This window comes from Alligator sinensis, unplaced genomic scaffold (genome assembly GCF_000455745.1).
Source record: "Alligator sinensis unplaced genomic scaffold, ASM45574v1 scaffold978_1, whole genome shotgun sequence".
In the NCBI taxonomy this organism is placed as follows: Eukaryota; Metazoa; Chordata; order Crocodylia; family Alligatoridae; genus Alligator; species Alligator sinensis.
Genome location: NW_005842220.1, coordinates 975,859 through 988,826, shown reverse-complemented (window position 1 = coordinate 988,826; position 12,968 = coordinate 975,859). Strand labels below are relative to the sequence as shown.

At 43.7% G+C, this 12,968-nt stretch overlaps 1 protein-coding gene across 7 annotated transcripts in view; it reads right to left on the bottom strand.

Annotated features, from left to right (window-relative positions):
- Positions 1 to 12,968, bottom strand: part of GSDME (gasdermin E) — a 37,738-nt gene that overhangs the window by 24,287 nt on the left and 483 nt on the right. For 3 of the 7 annotated variants that reach the window (XM_025208092.1, XM_025208099.1, XM_025208098.1), the window contains exons 1-3: positions 12,857 to 12,968; positions 8,219 to 8,449; positions 6,005 to 6,197 (exon numbers count right to left, since the gene is read on the bottom strand). In XM_025208092.1, the coding sequence (XP_025063877.1) occupies positions 6,005 to 6,197; positions 8,219 to 8,429 (404 nt within the window). In that variant the 5' untranslated portion in view covers positions 8,430 to 8,449; positions 12,857 to 12,968. Of the gene's footprint in view, positions 1 to 6,004; positions 6,198 to 8,218; positions 8,450 to 11,808; positions 11,895 to 12,321; positions 12,428 to 12,856 lie in introns of those variants that run through there. The other 4 variants (XM_025208093.1, XM_025208094.1, XM_025208095.1 and 1 more) reach the window with 4 other exon arrangements.

Sequence of the window (12,968 nt, the reverse complement as noted above, 5' to 3'; positions counted from 1 at the left end):
AAAATAAGACAGAAGGAAAACAGGTAGATAGAAGCCACCCAGCCTCTGGCACTATGACAGTCCCTGCCAGCTAAAGGAGCACAATCCTAAAAAACAAACCTAAGCAGCCTCACCATGAAAGATCCACAGTGACCAGGGTTTCCAGGCAAGCTAGGACCACTCTTGCCTCCAGTCCTAGTCTCAGTACTCCAGGCAGACTAGATAAAATGCCCAGGCCTGTAAACCCTTCATGCAAGCCATTCACTGGGAATACCAAATCCAGAAGACGTATAGCACTGGCCCTTGACCACATTAACTCATAAGCAACATCCTATTTTCCACTACCATAAATTTCTACAAGTTGTTCTAAATCATCCATACGGCTGACTAACTGCACTGCCCTATGCATGCAAAATACAGTTTATTTTCCTGGCTGTACCAGCTCCCCTCAAGAAGAAATACAACTTTATATTTAACATTAATTTCATACTTTATTCTGTAAAAATAGCATCCCTCGGAACTACTGAACAGAAATTGCTAGTTAGTTCAATCTTCTTCACTTCACTTATAATACACAGTAGTCCGATTACTTCTACCCAGATAATGCCCGTCTTACAATGTCAGCGCTTGCAAAGCTTTATTCCTTCTCAAAACAAAAGTCTTTGGCTTGGACTTACATGGCAGAGAACACTAGTCTAATCCTCTGTCACATTCCACCAAACACAATATTATTTCTTTTATTCATCCACTGAAAATATCAGCTTTCTGACCATTTTCTTGGTCTATCCTCATTCATTACCCTTCCTGATATCCAACACTAGTGGTTTAGATATGCCTGAGTAAAGATCATCAACCATTCTGTTCAACAGCTATTAAAATATCTATCATCCATGAATTTGTCCAGACCCTTTTAGAACCTGGCAATGCTATCTGCCTCTACCATCTCCTGTGGCAAAGAATTCACAAGTTATCTATGCACTGTGTAAAAAATATAGTACTCTCACTTCTCAGGGTAAACCTGTCTCCTACTAACTTCAGGGGGTGCCTCTGAATTCTAATATTCTGGGACTTGGTGAATAACAGTTTCCTGTTCACTTTGTCCACACCATTCATAATTTTATAGACCTCTATCCTATTCTCCCTCAGCCTTCTTTCCTAACTAAAGAGTCCTAGCCTTTATAGTCTCTCCTGGTACACCAACTGCTCCATAACCCTGATCATTTTTATTGCCCTTCTCTGTACACTTTCCTCATTCTACTACATCTTTTTTGAGATGTGGAGACTAGAACTGTAGTCAAAATGTGAGTGCACCATAGATACTGCATAATAGCACAATAATGTTCTCCACTTTGTTTTTAAGTTCCTTTATTAATGATGCCCATATAGTTCATACAGTTATCAGTAGAAAACTGATTTTATGACAGGCTATACTGTATCACACACAGAATTTTAAGGATGTAAATTACTTATTTTAAAAATCTTATTAGTTTTTGTTTTCTTAGTTTATTAAACTATTTACGTGTAACTTCTGAATTACATGGAAAGTCAATAATGTAGTACAAAAAAAATGTTTACAAGTCAACATAATTTATACCTAAAAAATTATGAACAAAATTACCACATATGCAATAAACCTGAACAACGTATTTTCATTAAATATCATCAAGAATACATATCCAGTTGTCTTAATATCAAACCAGCTAGTATACATCAGGCTTGTCCAACATACAGCCTGCGGACCACCACATGGTCCACCAAGCCATTTTTTGAGGCCCGAGGTCCCTCGCTCGGGACAGGCGGGTGGAGGAGGGGAGCTGCTCACCCCCGCGAGGCCGGGCTCACGTAACTCCCACATCACGTGAACTGGGTCCCACCACCGCCCTGAGGGCTGTGCAGCATGGGGCTGCCCCAGCCGTGCCTGATGGGACCAGCTGGGGACAGCACCCGCTTTTACTTGTCTCTGGCTCGGCCCCTTGCCCCTGGCATCCTGCCCACCTCCCGGGATCCGCTGGGCTCAGCGGCTGTGGGGCGGGAATGGGGTGCAGCGCCCAGCGCAGGCAGTCGGCAGGGCAGCCCTGGGGGGGCCTCGGCAGGTGGGGTCCTGGCATGACCTCCGAGGGGTGAGGTGGCAGGAGCCGGTGTCCACCAGGCCCAGTGCTCTGGGCTCTCAGCGCCGAGGCCGCCGGGGCTGTGTGTGTAGGCGGCCGAGCACCATGGTGAGCAGGGCCACGCGGATGGGCGGGCGGGGGGCTGCAGTGCAGTGGCTGCCTCGCTCTGGCCCCCCTCAGCCAGCGCCACCTCGTGGGGCTGCGCTGCTCAGGGGCAGCCTGGGGGCGGAGGAGGAATTGTTGCCCCCTGCAGCTGGGCCAGGTGCTGCTCTCCTGCCGTGGCGGCTGCCTGCGCCCTCCAGGGGGCCGTTTGCCTTCACCACAGGGAAGCACGGAGGAGCGGAGCGGCCCGTATTCCTCTGAGGCCTTCCCCCATCAGGAGCTGCCCTGGGCAGAACAGGCCTGAGACCCTGACAGGCTGGGAACCGGCTTCGCTCCTGCAGTTCTGCTGTCCTCCGTTGCACACGTTGGCTGGGCCCCAGCTGTGTCTGCCTGAGCACTGCCAAGGACTTTGGGCAGCGGTGCTGCTGGTGTGGGCAAGGCCTGGGGAAGCAGTGGCATAGGCGGTCCCTTGTCCTGCGTTAGAGCACTGGCTACATTGGTTTGGTCACATATTTTAACACGGCTGTCAAATATCTTCTGGGGCTGCCTTCAAATGATAGTCGTAGTAGGCAGAAGTGGGGCCCCAGCTGTTGAGATGGCTGGTCCAGGACATCATTTGCTGTAGTTGGTCACTAGCTGAGCACAGGTGGGGGTTTATGCCAGCTTTGCCTTATTTCAGGCTTGTCCAACACATGGTGGATTTTATTGCAGGGCGATAAAATATGAATATGGCTCACTGGCCCACTGGGTGATAAAAAGTGCATGATCCGGCCCCACATTCAAAAAGGTTAGACACCCCTGGTATACATCCTATTGGTAATGCATTGCTTAATATTATAAGCCCTCAGTTTCAAGGCCACCAGAGTTCCCAAATATCATTACATAGGCTAAGTACAGACAGGCAAAGTCCCGAAGACGAATTGATTCAATCTGGCAGGTTAGTCTAAAATGAGTAGATTGAACCAACAAGCAAGTGAACAGACATTCACTTTTGATTCTAGAAAAGCAGTTGCATGCCAGCAGTGACTCTGGCCAGAAACCAGGGGATGCTAGAGGACACCTCCCTGTTTGGCTGGAGCAGACAGCTTGGGCCAAAGCTAGCCCACCCACCCAGCGAGGAAGAGTTTGTGAGGGAGGTGCAAAGCATCATGGGATGCTGAGGGACTACGAATTAACTTGAATCTGGAGGGGATCTGGGACAGAAGTTTGATAAATCTATTTAATGTAAAATCAGTTAAGTCTGATGCTACATCTATCCAGGTTTATCTTAAACTGGTTTCAGCCATTTTGAGAACAGTTTATGTGCACTGAACTTCTGTTAAGTTACAAGGCGCAGATAGAAGAGCAGCTCCCCACTGTAACTCATGGCACTTCACAGGAAGTACCATGAGTTACAATGATCCCCCAGACCCAACAGCTATTTGCTGTTGAGTCCTAGGGGTTGGGAGATCGAGCTGTTTAGAGTGACTGTGAGTCTGCAGCTGCTCTCCCCTAACAACGCCCTCCTAGCCTGGGCATCAGAATGGGAGGGGGAAAAGGGAAAGAAGGGACCTTATTCTGGGGGTTGTCCAGCTAGCAGTGGAGGGTGGGGCAGGTGGTTTGAAGCTCCCCTCACCTACAATCAACCCACCCCACCCTCCAGCATTAGCTGAAGAAACCCCAGACCACAGTCCCTCTGCTCCGTTCTCCCCCTCCCATTCTTAAGACAGCCCTGGGAGCAAGGCTGAGCTGTCTCAGTTCAGCCCTGCTCTCAGTGCACACAGACATCAGTTACTGAGGGTGCTCTGTTTTGGAGTGTCTTCATCTGAATCCTCATGCAACGAGGGCTCAGACTGCTGTGGGATTGGGCCCTTTGAAGCACTCTTGCAGCTGTGTACTTGTGTTTGGTCACAACTGTAGAGCACTTTCAGGGGCCAGATTGGGTGAAAATTATCACTGCTGTCTGTGCCTACAGATTTAAACTGGTTTCCGATCACTTATATTGGTTTATGTGTAATTTATACCCCTAGCCATAATGTTCTGTGAGTAACAGGCTGTGGGCCTTACTTTGCATAGTGAGGGATACAAGAAAACTGAAAATTCTATTATCTTAATCTTCTGTGACCTTCCAGATCTTAGCAAAGCTAATACTGACTGGAACATCAGCTGTATATTTTCGATCTTAAGCAATGAAGCACTGTTCCTAGATAATGAGTCAGATCCCTGGGTGAAGTGCAACCACATTCCATGGACACATTTCCACAGCAAAATCTACTCAGTCAGACTTGTGTAAGTAGTCTTTCATCTTCACAAAACTGAGAATTATGATAACTGGTTTCTGAGTCTAGCATGCCAAAGATTTTGCTGCCTCATGCAGTTTCCCACAGCATAAAAATGAAATATATATTATAACTTTATAAGGCCTCTATTAATGCATTATAGTTACAACCATGATGAATATTTACATGATCTTAATTTTCACTTTTAGATATACACAGATCTGTATATACATGCTGACCACCCACAGTGGAATGAACATCATTTAAAAATATTATCTTAATTGCTATGAAGCAAGCCCACAGACACTGACTGGATTATCTTTCTACATTTCCATTTGAGCGGGGAGTGTTGCTTGTTTTATAGAGCAGAATGTGACAATAACGGAAACAATAGATCACATAATACAAGAGGAAAAAAACTAATACTTTAATTCATCTTTTCCAGTGAACACATTTTTCCTCCTATTGCATCATGTGACCTAATTTTTCTGTTAATGTCATATTTTCTCTTGTAAAAAGAAGACACTTCTAAAAACCTTCACTGAAATTGTATTTCCCTTTATTATATAAGCACATATTAGTTTTACAATTCTGGAACATTCATTTACTATGGTGTTTATGTTTTTAATGAGGATATTGACTTAAAAATAATAAGGTGCCCTTCACTAAAACAAGTATGACAGCTTTCTGTCAAGGCTCATGACAAAGAAAATAATAAGCAAATGTTATGGAACTGAAATGAAAAACTGATTACTTTTAGAGCACTTGCTTAAGTAAAAAAGAATTGCATTGCTTTAGACAACGATCACACAGCTAGTGAAAAATTCTAGTTCCCCACTTTCTTCTGCCATTTCCCATCATCAATTTCAGAACACTAAAAAAGGCTTTTAAAATATATTGCTGAATCTATTACATTAAGGCTTGATACCATCACTTACTCTCTTCCTCAACTCCCATGCAATTCAGCCTGCTACAAACAGTCCCACTGTAACCACCCCTCATTCCACCCACCCTCCCCCCTCCTTCACCCTTACCCCAACCCCCACCCCATGCTCCAAGGCTGCACAGCTTCCCATGCACTTTTCCTTGCTTGCTGACAAGTTTATTTTTTTCTTTTTGCAGTGAGCCCGCCGCTTGGAGATGATTAAGCCTGGGGATGCCATTAACCTACACTTAACAACACATGGATTAATGGTGTCTCCAGGCTTAATCAGGTTAATAAAGCTGCAGTTTCAAGCCATGTGGAAATCTGCATGGAGGGGCAGGACTGTCAGAATGCCTCAGATGATCAGAGGTGTGAGGGGACCCTGCCATGCTTAACCCACGAAAATGGCAGCTGAACCCAGGATCTGCCTGTGAAATCAGGCTACTTGCCTCCTCAAATTTGGTAGACCCTCAGCTATGAATGCCTGAAAACATCAGGTCATAATGCCTTTTCAGCTTAAACCATAGCAGAACAAATGCATGTGATTATATGTAGTATACGTGTTTTTCCCTCAAACTTCTCTAGCTGATTTTTTTAAATCTTCACTTAAATGCCAAAATTAAAATACATACCTTCCCTTGACATCGTTCATAAGCTGCTGCAAGTCAACCTCTTGCTTTCTCAGATTTCCAAATGAAGATTGACTTTCTACTAAGCCTTTTCCGCCAGCACCCAAATTGATCTTTCCAAATGAGGCTTCAAGATTTCCTCTGACACAATCTTCAAACTTCCCCTCATATTTCACAAAGTCAGACTCCACAATTACTTGAAAAAAATAAACAAACACTATTAATATAGACTTGAAAACATCCGATCATAAAACAGCAACTAAAGGGCTAAATATAGTCACAAAAAAGTTTACAGGCCAGGATAGTTTGTTCCATCTTTTCCCCATATTTGATCTACTGGTTTTTCATTTCCCACTTTGTCATTTTTTAAAATGTACAGTGATTTAAGTTCTCAGTTCAAATCCTCAGAGACATTTTTCCTTCCCCACAAGGAATCATTATGGAGCAAAAATTGCCTGTATTCAGATTTTTCCATATCTTGGTTTTTCTCCTTTCTATCCTGATCCAAAGCCCACTGATACCAATGGATATCCCATTGATTTAAACAGATTTTGACCCCAGGGCCTGTATGACAAAAATGTAATACACTATGCACAAATTCAGAACAGAATACTGTTACCTACAAGGTTATGAGCTCAGATTGCTCTTAGGCCCATATTGCTGGTTGATGTTGAACAGTCAGCTGCCTAGTTACTGGCCTCATCCACACTATCACCTTTCCCAATATGCAGCTAACCATGGTAGAGCTTGAGAGAGGAACAAGTAGGGAAACACAAATACATAGAAGGAGCAGATGCTTTTTCCATGCTGAGCAATATAAAACATCTGGGCACCATCGACAGAAAGACTTCCACTGTTGCTACCACCAATGGAACTCTAATACATGAAAGCAATGACTAAATCTCTTGGTAGTTTCAGTTCAGTCCAAGGATCAAAACAGCTGGTAAAATGAACTCCCTCATGTACAACTGCAGCTGGACTTTGAGTCAGTTGATCAATATCGGCCTCTTTATGAACTTGCATTGTTGCTATTGTCAGAACTGTATCAATTTCCAGGGTTTGGGGGCACTCAAAAATACTACCATATCTTCTGAAGAGTGTCCAGATGTGTGAAGAGGTAAGTCAAAGGTTAAGAGATAAGCAGCCAAACTACACAAATAAGCACAGTCTGAGGCTTCCCTGCCTGCCCAATTCCTTCCCGCCCCCCTCATTACTACTGCCAGGCCCCTCTGCAAGGGGGTAAGTACCATAATCTATAAATTAGTTTTTGATATTGGGTGCCACTCAATTCACAAAAGTTATGGATGGGTGTCTCAAGTCCAATGAGGAGTGCCTCAAGTCCAAAAAAGTTGAGAACTACTGATCTATAAAGATGCAAATCTACTCTGTCTCCCAAACTGCCAATCACACAAACAAGTAATACATTCAATACATGCTTTGTAAAAGCTCAGACAGCCCTCAAAACTAGGGGTGTATAGCCTACAGCCCTCAAGCTGGATCTGGCCTGTGGAACCTTTAGAGCTGTGGATTTGGCAGCATTCAGCTGCAGGGGGCCCTGCCTGCATCACACCACAGCCAGATGCTGTGAGCTTTGGTAGAGGAGCAGCTCTTTCTGTGCCATGTTGGGCTGCATGGACTCCAGTGGAGGGGGGCTCTCCACGTGCCATGCCATATCTCGGTGGCAGGGAGAACGGCAGTGGAGGCCATGTCCTAGTGCCCACCTATCTCCTACTTAAAACCAATCTGTTTGTCATTCCCCTAAAAGGTGAACAGTAGTCTAGAGCAAGAGCTATGGGATGCATGTTATAATATTTGTGGAGGGGCAAAGAGCAATAGCTATACAATTCACAGTGCATTCACCTAGAGTGCACTATGATTTCACAATATAATCACGCGCTGGAACTCCTGACAGCTGCTCTAAATGAGATCTTCAGAATGTCAAGCCATAAAAGATATGGCTTAATAACACTGCCATTTGGATCTCCAGTGTTCAATCGCATTGCTCCCCCTGGAGAAGATGCGTCACTTTTTAACTAACATTTCATTAGCACTATTTTTGCCAAATGACAAGGCAAGTGTAGAAAGCCATGTAATTTTTTAAAAAGGTTGAATATTTTAAACCAAAACGAGCCCTCAAATAACATGACAAAAGTAATAGAACAGATTGTAACTTGCATTCTTTTTATCTGCCATTATGTTTTATAAGTACAGTATTACCTGGTTTTATAGGTTTGTCTTCTGCAAGTACATCACTCAATGTGACCGTCAAGAAATGATAGTTTGGTTTCTGCCAGCACCAGAATTTCTTCCTCTTTGTTACTAGGCTCAGAAGCTGCAATTTGTCTGAATCATTCAAACGGGATACAGGGATCAAATCACCCCCGCAGTCAGTCTCTCGCACAAAATTCTTTGTTGCTTTTGCAAACATCTTGGGAAATCATCAAGTACCTGAAAGAACAAATTGAGTTTTAAAATAAAATAGGAAAGTATCATTAACATTTTCTGTTTTTTGGAGTTCACAGTTTTGGGGCATTAACCAAGGAATGATCAGTATAATAGCTCTATCTTCTTGTTCAAGGCTTTCTCTACCTAAATCAGTATTCTACTGCATTTACTCAAAGGCTTTTCTAAAAGGAAAATTTACATTATAAGGAAAATGCTGAAAATGACTGTAAATAGGATGGTATTAAATGCATAGTATTAAAGAAGTTTAAGAAAATATTTTTTAATTTCCTTCATATTTTGTAATTTCAGAATGGAACATGATTTTTTTCAATTGGCAGTTTTCCTTTAAATCCCCCAGTAGCCACTGAAGTATTCAGGTAATGTCTTATCTGCCCATTTCTTTTCTTTGAAGCAGCACATACACTTATTCTTCATTAATCACCTGTCCTGCTCCACACACATATTAGATTTGTTAATTATAGATACAGACCAAGATAATGGAGGAGAGACTTCAAAGTGAGAACAGATAATGAAGGGAGCTGAAGAGTGAATATTGACTGAAAAGAGAAGGAAAAGAAAAATAGCGAGGAGGAAGAAAATATTTTTATAGATAGAAACCTGGCTTTCTGTTCACTCTCCCTATACCACATTTCAGTTAAAACAGTGTTCACCGATTGATGCTCATGTATCTTCCCATGGAACTCGTGTGACTTACTGCCAATTCTCTATGTGAGCAAGGTTAGCAAAAGACATTTCTTAGTGTTACCCAAAATGAAAAGTGTTTTGTTTTAAAAGTGTTATAAAGGTAAAGTCATACAACATTTTATCTAAAAGGATATCAGCACTTCTATAAATTGTCATGAACTCTGAGCATAATCCAGTATGCAATGGGAATATTTTCTTTGACTTCACCAATTGTTAAATTGGTTTCTTAGCTCTAAATTCTGATTCCTGAACTTCCCCTTGCAATCCAGTGAGAAAGAAGAAAAAGTCTGCATACAGGCAAATATGAGGCACATTTTAACAGCCAAATTGTCCCGGCTTCCATTTATATCTGAAAAGTTGAGTTTCTCATAGAATTTGGCAAAGATGACACTGGAACTACCTTGATGATTGCTTTGTAGTGGGAAAAATCTCACTCTGCTTCTAAAAGTGCAATAATCACCAAGAAACAGTCTTTTCTCTCAGCACACAGACACTCTTCTCGAGTCTGCATTATCGTTTACCCATATGAACTCATTCCTGCAATGGATCTGTATGGGCAGACCCTTCCCTTTACAAGGAGGCCAGCTGTCTTCAAAGGTGCTGAGGAGGGCCCACAAGCCACGTGGACTTAATTTCTGAAACTGAATCTACCAGAGAACAAAGTTACATTGGTTTACAGCACCCTCACCTCTTAGAAATTTCAGTCACTAAAATTCATTCACTGATCTCAGAAGAGGAATCTGTAACATTTTTTCCATTAAGATTAGTCTTTGCTGCATGATGCTTTTGGTCTTGTTTTCTCAGTCTAAATTTTAATCGTGTTGTTGTTAAAAGGAAACACGAAACAGGTAATTGTCTCATTAAGCCTGGCTGTGAAGAAGCCACATAATACTATGCATCTTTCACATGGATTTCCATTCATACAGAATTGAACATCTTGATTCATAATAGTGCAACTGTGTGCTACTTGCATTTCCTAAAAACACACAGTATGTAAAGAGGAATACAGGAAGAGGGAGGAGAAAACAATCAAGGAAGTACTCTAAAACCATTCAAATCTGTATATTGTGTGCAACACTAGTGATCACTGATCATACACAATCTTACTGTGTATACAAGCAGGCCTCTAAGTGTTAAGAAAATATTCTCTTTCAATTTCCTTGCTTTGGAGGTTTAAGTTAAGAGTAGGGCATAGCTTGGCAGAGCTAGAGGGAGAACTGTTCCCCTTGTCAAAAGTGGAAGTAAAAGGGCATGGAGGAAGGATATTTTCCTTGCTTAATTAGCAACATAACTTAAACCTTTAAAGTGAGTTTCCATCAAGGATATGGGAAGCTGTATTTAAAAGTAATAGCACTAAAAGACAGGAAAAACAGTTCATCCATGGAAAACCTGTCATTATTTAGTTGAGTAACCACATCTCACTGAGCTTCATAACAGCTGTATAAGTTTGTGGCAGTTTCACAAATTTTCTTTTTTTTTCCTTTTCTGTTTTTAGAAATATTACCCTGGTCACCCATTCAAGAACACTAACTCAACAGGAACACCTCACATGGAGTTAAAATCTGCTCACTCTAACAATTCTTTTATTTTGGGGCAGTGAAACAGGAACTTTTATGCAGTCGCCCAATACAGTGCATGCAAAGCTGCATCATAAAATTATTTAAAAAACCCAAAAATAAAATTCTGTTTTGACTAAAGCAAAAGATTACCTGAAATGCAAGGCAGCACAACCAGGGAGCATAGAGGATGAGAACATTACTACCTATTAATTGCCTAAACATATTTTAAGTAAATGCTTTAAAGGACAGTTTTTGTGAGCCAAATGAGTCTGAACAGTAGCTTGGCAATCAGAAGAGCTGCTGGACATTAAATTTAGTCTGTAGCAGAGGAAACATATTTGAATTTTAATGGGGCTTGAGTTTATAATGAACTATACTGAGACACACGTAAAGAGAAGAAGTAATGACAAGTAATACAGATACTTTACTAGGCTTTTAGAGCAAAATTTGAAACCTATTTCATTGCTTTTCCAGATACCTTACATTTTTTAAATCCACATAAGCTAATGCCTGAATGTTAGCAGCTACACACATGCAATTAAATTTAAAAGAGCTACAATTTTATGTAGCCCTGAGTCTGGAAACACATGCATGTCATTTAGCACTGAAAAGAAAATTGTTTCAAATCCTGATGAACCAAAACTGTTCCCTCATCCAAGGGCTTATCTACCCACAAATGGCTCATTAGAGCAGTAACCCCCATCCAAGGTGGATGAAGGTTACAGCAATACACAGGAAGGAAATCAAGCAGCACTGGTAGGAAGTATATATATATATAATTATTTTGATTTAAAAAAATAAATCACCGGCCTAACGGAGAGTCACACAGATACAAAACCTGTGCATGGGTCAGGCTGTAAGACATGAATGTCTACACACAGGGGCAGATCCACAGGGTGTGCAGTAGCATGACTGCACTCCCCTTTCAGAATAAAAAAGCCCCCAGGGTGATATCTAAAGTTCTCAAAGCATGTAAGAATCCCCCTCCTTCTCTTCTGTGCTCAGAGGCAGGTCACCTCCACTCCTCTCCTCCTCCCGTTCCAACCCCACCTTTTCCCACTGTCCCAGGGACCATAGAAACTGCAAAGCTGTTCCTACCTACTCCAGCCACATTATGTAGGAACAAGCTCAGCTAAGAACAGCAACAGCAGCAGAGGCAAGGGGCAGAGTGGTCCCCCCTTCCCATGCCTGCTTGGGGGGCGGCGGGATGGAATGCTGTCCTTGTCCCAGCTGATCCCAGCCCCCGGGGGGGGGGCGGGGAGAGTGTGCAGAAGGGGCTTTGAAGCTTCCCTGCCTAGAGGAAAGCAGTAGCAGCAGGTGGGAGATGGGGAAAGGGGAGGGAAGGGAATGTGCTTCTGAGCAGGAAGCAGGGGGATGGAGGGACACGACTCTTACCTCCTTTCGTGACTTAAAAAAATTCTCCCTAGGCTACAGCATTATGGTCTGCCCACACCTGGGGCAGCAGGGGGCTGGGAGCAGAGTGTAGCCACCCCTGCCACATGGATGGTTGATTTGCCCCAGGCACACACAAGCATCCAGTGGCCTAAGCCTTGCAGGTGACTGCCATTAGCTTGAAGCAACCAGTGTGGTTTTAGCTACAGAGATACAAACCAGCCGAAGGCGATGGAAGAGCAGCCGCAGGCAAAGTCACAGGGAGGCAACTTGAGCCGCTCTTCAAGCTCCTGCTTCTAATCAAACCCTCTTGAGCACCTTATGACTGAGAGAAACGGACAGGTCTAGGTCAGGGGTGGGCAATTATTTTGGGCAGAGGGCCGCTTACTGAGTTTTGGCAAGCCATCAAAGGCCACATGACAGGCAGCCCAGGGCAGATTAATATTAATTTTCTACATGTTTTTAGGGGCCCTGTGGGCTGGACAGAATGGTCTGGCAGGCCACATCCAGCCTGCATTTTGCCCACCCCCAGTCAAGGACAAGCCACAGGACAGCTCCTTCCAGACCGCCCCTCTCCTCCCCGACCCACCAAAGCCTACGCCGGCACGCCACGACCACGGCACAGGGGAAAGGCAGGCTGGAAATGGCCCGCGTGGAGGTGTTGGCGTTGGGGGCTGGATGCCTGCACGCGGGCGAGGGCGATGCCCACGGCTACGGGGGTCGGGGAGGGAGGCCAGGCCCACGTGCGTGTCACCTGCATGTCACGAATGTCGCGCACACGCCACGTGCCTGACACGAGTGGACTTGGGGTGACAGGCCACGGCGAGTGGGCGCGCTCCCTGGGCAGGGCAGGGCAGGGCCCGGCC